Genomic DNA, 6,621 nt, shown 5'->3' with positions numbered 1-6,621 from the left:
AGAGATCAATTAATTCCTGCAGGTGAGATCATGTCCATGCATGTGACCCTCCCCTCTAATTATATATATATACAGTAAAAGTCTATTGGAAATTAAACCGCCGTATCAATCAAATCTCTTGCTTCATTACTGACATGCTTATGGAGATCACTATAACTTAACTCAAAACCATTGAAAAAACTCACTCAAATCAGGATCAACAAAATTGTTTTCGATCGGACAGCATGATCATGAAATGATATCAAAACACAAAATGCGGATATTTTTCGCATCCTTTTTCTCAAGTGGGTCCTTAATGAATCTAGATTGATGAATGGATCTTTCAACATCGATCTACAGAAATTAACAATGAGATTACAATTTTTTCTCGTGACCAACTTACATTAAAGCATGCTAGTCCAGTTTCAAATGAAGAACATCACCATGTAAAACAAAAGTAGAAAGTCTTCAGTATGTTAACCCTGGCAGGCACGTTAATTAGAAACATAAGCAAAACGGTATATGAGCCTATGAGCCCATGTTTAATTGGCCTGAGTAATAGTGATGGTATTACTCAGGGAGCAGGGAGTACGTACCAATACCATTCAACTTTCATGTGACTAACAATGAGTGAGTTGGGAATTCCAATACCACATCTCGCCCAAACCGTTACTATGTTTTACCGAGTTTAAGATTGCATATTTGATCCAGGGTTTTAAATAAAGGCCGTTACGTATCGTTATTTACTTGCGTATCGTCCGAATACGGTCTGATATAGACCGATATTTGACTGATACCATTACGATTCGTCATACCGTGATTTAAAACCCTGATTTGGACATTAACAAAATTCTGATTCAATGCTTACACTGGAAGGTCAGATCACTGATATAGTCGTAACAATGGCCCAAACATGAACTTCAAATACTTAGATCCTAATTTCCATTTATAACATCAGCCAGTTTTTCTTCCAGCATGGATAGATCAACGCATGTCGGATCACTGACCTGCAAGGACATATTTAGTACACAGTTACACACTTAATATGTGATAGAAGCATTAAACTGTTTCAATGCTATGTTTGTGTAGAAACATTGGGTTTAGTTCACTTATAAGCAATGAGAGTTCTTTTCCCCAAACTGGTGTTGGGACATGCATGAAAATTGAGTTCTACATTGGATGAGAAAAAAAAAAAAAAAAACAGTTGGGCTTAATCTTGTCTTGGATGGCTCGTTACTTAAAGACTTAAGCTTTTAAATAAGTCTGAGTACATTCAACGGGTATTGGGTCCAGTGATGTGATATAGAACTCTTTGATTTCTCTTCAGTGGATTGGACCTTAATTTGTCCATCCAATTTTTGTTTTGTCTTTTGTTTTACGCAACGTGCGTATATCCCTTCTATCCAATGTGAGGAGGGGCGACCTATGAATTAAACTAAATTATCTACTATTTTCAGAAAAAAATATCTACCAATTTTGAATACTAACAGGTGAATGAAGCCCTTAAAAAGAAAAGATCGAGATATCATAAATTCAGTGTCACTATAGTGGACCGCCAAGTATTGGCTTAGTCAGTACTCAATATGTACTCTCCTAGACACTCTGCGTAAAAGATTGAGTTAGATCTATGAGGTTTGGTTATAGTAAGGCCTGCCTAGAGAGTGTTCTTGCCTCTATCATTAGCTCAGATAGTCGCCGTTTCTCGGTTGTTTTAGCTGATTTATTTTAGTTGATTCACCAATAACGACTCTATCATAAGCTTAGGTAGTCGCCGTTTCTCGATTGTTTTAGCTGATTCACCAACAACGATAGAGAGAAGGGAAATCTCTTATTTCATTAACAGACACACATTCGTCTCCTCCATTTACGAGCTAGTCTTATGGGTGAGTACTGTTAGCCGATAATCTATAAAGACAAGCTTAAATATAACCATAATTGAGAGTACTTATATTTCAGTGACATTAATACCTCGGATTTAATCACGTGAAGTAACTTCTTGTTTATCTGAGTGGAAACACAGCTAACAACATCAAGCCCTTCTTCAACCAGAATTTCAAGCACTCTTGATATGGGGAACCCTTCGTCTTCAGACCCAGTACTAGTACTGATCAAAATCTCTACACCGCCCCAGCACAAGCCGACCGTAACCCTACCGGGAAAACAATTTTCCGAGCTTCTGGTCGCCTCGGTATTGTTACCAATGGAATCAAACATATTCTTCAAGTTATCTCTCTTCATACTCAGTTGCTCGATATTCTCCTGCAACTGCTTGATGTAATTCACGGACTCATTCATGTGATCGCATACCGAACGCTTTCCCTAAAACCAAAAAATCATCATAAATCTGAGAGAATTTTTTTCGCAAAGAAACTCGAGGAAAAAGAGAATTCCAGGAACCACTTAGCCGATATAATCTTCATATCTTACTCTAGAAAATTAAAAAAAAAAAGGTTTGGAAAAGAGAGAGCTTTTTCACACCTTGACATATTCAGCAGGGAGCAAAGACCTCAACGACGCATAAAGCTTAGCCATTTCCTGCCTTCTCTGCCTTTCCACGTCTCTATGTGCGATCATTTTCTTCTCGTTATTATTCTCGTACTTGTCCTTTTGTGGATTACTGTATGATTTCTTTCTCTTCTTTTTTCCTGCTTGAGGGGTGCTAATCAGATGAGTGCTGTCCAGAGACGCCCGGGCCGATATCAGATCTTGTTCGATTTTGGAGATCTGGAACACCAGCTCATCGCCGTGTTGTAAAGAGAACATGTTGGATATACAATATTCGATCGAAGCCTTCTTCTTCTTCCGGATTGATGGAAAGCTTTCTTAATTATGGAAGCGATTAGTGGAGGAGGGTAGGGTTGGTGAGATAATGGTAAAGAAAGAGATACGGCTGTTAGGGTTTGAGATCTTTGATTTTCTCCGAGATTTGATGCCAAGATTCCCTGACGTCCCTCCTTTACAAAAATTAATTAACAATGTGATGATATATCAACAACTGACTCACCAGCTACTCCAAATGATGCGGCCAAGTAAGCATTAGAAAGCAAATAAAGTTGCGAAAATTAAATACTCTAAATCTTAAAGACATTAGAGTGTTTCATTGAAAGTTTTATCTATTCGTTAATTTCAAAATCTTGAAATTAGTCGAGATTCGTACAAACTGAACATTTGATTATAAAAAACAAAAAACAAACAAACAAACAAGCGACTGACCAGCCCTTTTTTTTTTTGGTTAAAAAAGGTTTTATGAGTGGGGGTATCACTGGATATTAGCTGTATCATTGTAACCATACTCTCATCTACTACGTTCACACTTTGGTGGACCAGCATGCTGCTGGATTAACGGTCTACAGTCTTGTGTTAGTCTAATTAATCATTGAAGGGAAAGTTATTTGCAAACATAATTGATCTTTATATATAATTTTTTTATTGATTGTAAGTATTGATGGTACCGCGTCGCCAAAAATTCAAGTATTTTGATTTGAAACATCAGTTTCCTGCTGAAGATTTTCTAATGGCATTAATTATCCTATCAAAACCCAATTTTTTGGGCTTGATTAAATAGATCTAATTTGCATAGTAAACCCGGCCGTACCATAAGAAAAAACCTAGCCACCTTTTCTCTTCCTTCCCCCCCTCTTCCCCTAAGGTTTTCAGCACCCTAATGCGACGGCGGGAGAGGAAAGCTTCATCTTTGATAGGTGTTTTTCTTCCTAATGTGATGGTTGTTCTTGCTTTAAATAACTCCTCCTTTCGAGTGAGGATTTTATCTCTCGATCGATCTTAGATCTGAGAGGTTTTTTTTTTTTTTCCTTCTTTTTCATTTCTTTCGGCTTCTCCTTCATCTTCAAAGAGTAGTTTTAGGTCGCTACAATGGTGGTAGTGATGGTTCTTTGACGAAGCATGGCAGTAGCAGTAGTGGTCCAATGACGAATCAGATTAGCCAATTAGCGTGTGGAGACGTACGACCCTGTTCGGTTTGGGTTTTGAAGAAGATTTTTTAGAGTAATAAATTGAGAGAGATAGATAGAAAAAATTATTGGAGACCGTGTGCAGGGGTACTTTTGAGACCCCAAAACGAACAAGATCTATTATTGCGAAAACCCAGTGCCTCAATTGGCATGGGCTGCTTTGGAGTTTGCAGTGGAAGCTGAGAATGGATTTGTTCACGGTCAATGGGGGAGCGCATCAGCTAAGCAATCTGGGCAATGAAATGGTATGGCCGGTGGATGTTGAAGTCATTGTTGAAGATATATATATATATATATACACTACGGATCCAGTGAGGGATCCCTTACCAGTCTACCGTGCGGACCTCCCCTTTCCCGATTGAATTGCGACGATCCGAGCCGCGGTTCAGTAAAAAACTGCTCGGATCAAGCCCTTTCCGATCATTTTTTTTGCTGATTTCTTGCGGATACCCTTAAAATCACGTTCTGAACACATTGAGCGGCTCGGATCGTCGCAATTCGATCGGAAAATGGGAGTCCCGCACGGTAAGCCCGTGCGGGATCCCTCAAGGGAACCGGACTCTATATATATATATATACGGGGCGGTTCCGGGGACACCCAAAAAAACACTTAATAGTTCCCGATCAAATTTTGATGATCCGAGCCGCTCAATGTGATCAGAACGTGGTTTTAAGGGTACCTGTGAGAAATTAGCAAAAAAAATGACCGGGAAGGGCTTGATCCGAATAGTTTTGAACAGTTTTTTATTGAACGGTTCAAATAAAAACTGCTCAAATCAAGCATTTTCCTGTCAATTTTTTTTGTTAATTTCTCGTGGGCACATTTAAAATTACATTCTGCACGCATTGAACGGTTCGGATCATAAAAATTTGATCGGAAACTATGAGTTTGAAATTTGGGATATTTTTTTAGGTATTTTTTTGAGTGTCCCTTGAACCTTCCCGATATATATATATATATATATATATATATAGAGGAATTTTCAAGTGAGAGATCCCTCATTTTGTTAAAATGAGAAACTTTCATTTTCCGATCAAATTTTGAAAATCCGAACAGTTCAATGTGTGCAGAACGTAATTTTAAGGGTCCCCGCGAGAAATCAGCAAAAAAAATGACCGGGAAGGGCGTCATCCGAGCAGTTTTTTTTGAACCGTTCAATAAAAACTGCTCGAATGAAGCCCTTTCCAGTCATTTTTTTTGCTGATTTCTCACGGGGATCCTTAAAATCACGTTCTGATCACTTTGAGCGGCTCGGATCATCGAAATTCAATCGGGAAGGAGAGTCCCTCATTTTAATAAAATGAGGGATCCCTCACCGGAACCTAACTCTATATATATATATGATCCGAACCGTTCAATGTGTGCAGAATGTGTTTTAAATGTGCCCACTAGAAATTAACAAAAAAAATGACCGGAAAATGCTTGATTTGAGCAGTTTTTATTTGAATCGTTTAATAAAAAACTGTTCAAAACTGTTCGGATCAAGCCCTTCCCGGTCATTTGTTTTGCTAATTTCTCACGGGTACTCTTAAAATCACGTTCTGATCACATTGAGCGGCTCGGATCATCAAAATTTGATCGAAAACTATTAGGTATTTTTTTGAGTGTCCCCGGAATTGCCCTGTATATATATATAGGCAAAGAAATATAATTAGAAACTCAATTCAATACTACGGTTATCATTTCATTCGGTAATCGGCTAATGTGGTTGCGCATGAGTTATATAGAATGTTTCGGTGTGCGAGGTTTTGGTGTTTTGACTTGGGAGGCTAAAATCTCCTGGTGTTAAGACTTGAGGGCCCATCAAATTACACAAAAAGAAAACGACGTGAAAACTGCATCAATGTTAAAAGCTTGTCTGGTTTCCAGGTGAACACAAAGGGGGGTTCGTTCCAATGGGATGAGATGTTCATTAATGTGTTGGCTTGTTCTCAACCGTTAGATTAAATATTTTGGGACTAAGGGAGTACAAAGTTCCACACGATATGGCGAGAGAAAAGATGGGCAGAGGATCCAAATCCCAAACAAACAAAGAGTGGTCAAAGATAATTCATTTACAATTTTTCTTTGTCTATGTGAACAAGTTTCTGTTTCTTTTTTTTTTTGCATGTGTGAACAAGTTTCTAATAATATTAATTAATTAAACTATTCATTTAACGGCACCTTTTACTTTCCTAATTTAGTTCAATGCAGAGCACGTTTGTAAATTGAAATGAGGAAAGAGAGTGGACGAGACTAATCAAAAAGGTTTTGTCTTTGGCATATCTCAATAAAAACAGACACGTTTTGTCATTGAAGATGACACCTAATTGATTTTAAATTGTACAAATGTCTCTCTTGTCGAGCTATCATATCTACTAGGAGATATCTCCTATAGTAGATATGATAGCTCGACAAGAGAGATATTCGTAGGGGCAAACTGTTCAGTTCAAAAAATTAAGTTTAGTCAATTGTTTTCCGATTAGAGAATTTTGTTATATCCCTTGATTTTTCCTAAGAAAAAAAAGAATGATAGTTTACTACTCATGAATTAAAGCAACTAGAGGCGGGGGGCACACATGATTTGTGTGTAAGTCGAATTTTAAAAATATGTATGCATGCCACAATAACTCTCCGTCTATTGTTTGATTGAATTTTCACTAATTTAGTCAAAATCCGATTTGCACACGC

General features: G+C 37.8%; 1 protein-coding gene across 1 annotated transcript; it reads right to left on the bottom strand.

The window, feature by feature from the left end:
- Positions 1 to 796: 796 nt before the first annotated feature.
- On the bottom strand, positions 797 to 3,029 carry LOC131319464 (transcription factor bHLH120-like). Its single transcript, XM_058349707.1, has 3 exons — positions 2,458 to 3,029; positions 1,948 to 2,298; positions 797 to 986 (listed from the first exon to the last, which is right to left on the bottom strand). The coding sequence occupies exons 1-3, from the start codon at positions 2,740 to 2,742 to the stop codon at positions 915 to 917; spliced, it is 708 nt and encodes a 235-aa protein (XP_058205690.1). The 5' UTR covers positions 2,743 to 3,029; the 3' UTR covers positions 797 to 914.
- Positions 3,030 to 6,621: the final 3,592 nt, after the last annotated feature.

This window comes from Rhododendron vialii, chromosome 3a (genome assembly GCF_030253575.1).
Source record: "Rhododendron vialii isolate Sample 1 chromosome 3a, ASM3025357v1".
Taxonomy (NCBI): Eukaryota; Viridiplantae; Streptophyta; class Magnoliopsida; order Ericales; family Ericaceae; genus Rhododendron; species Rhododendron vialii.
Note: the sequence above shows the minus strand (reverse complement) of the source record. Positions and strands in the feature narration are given on the sequence as shown.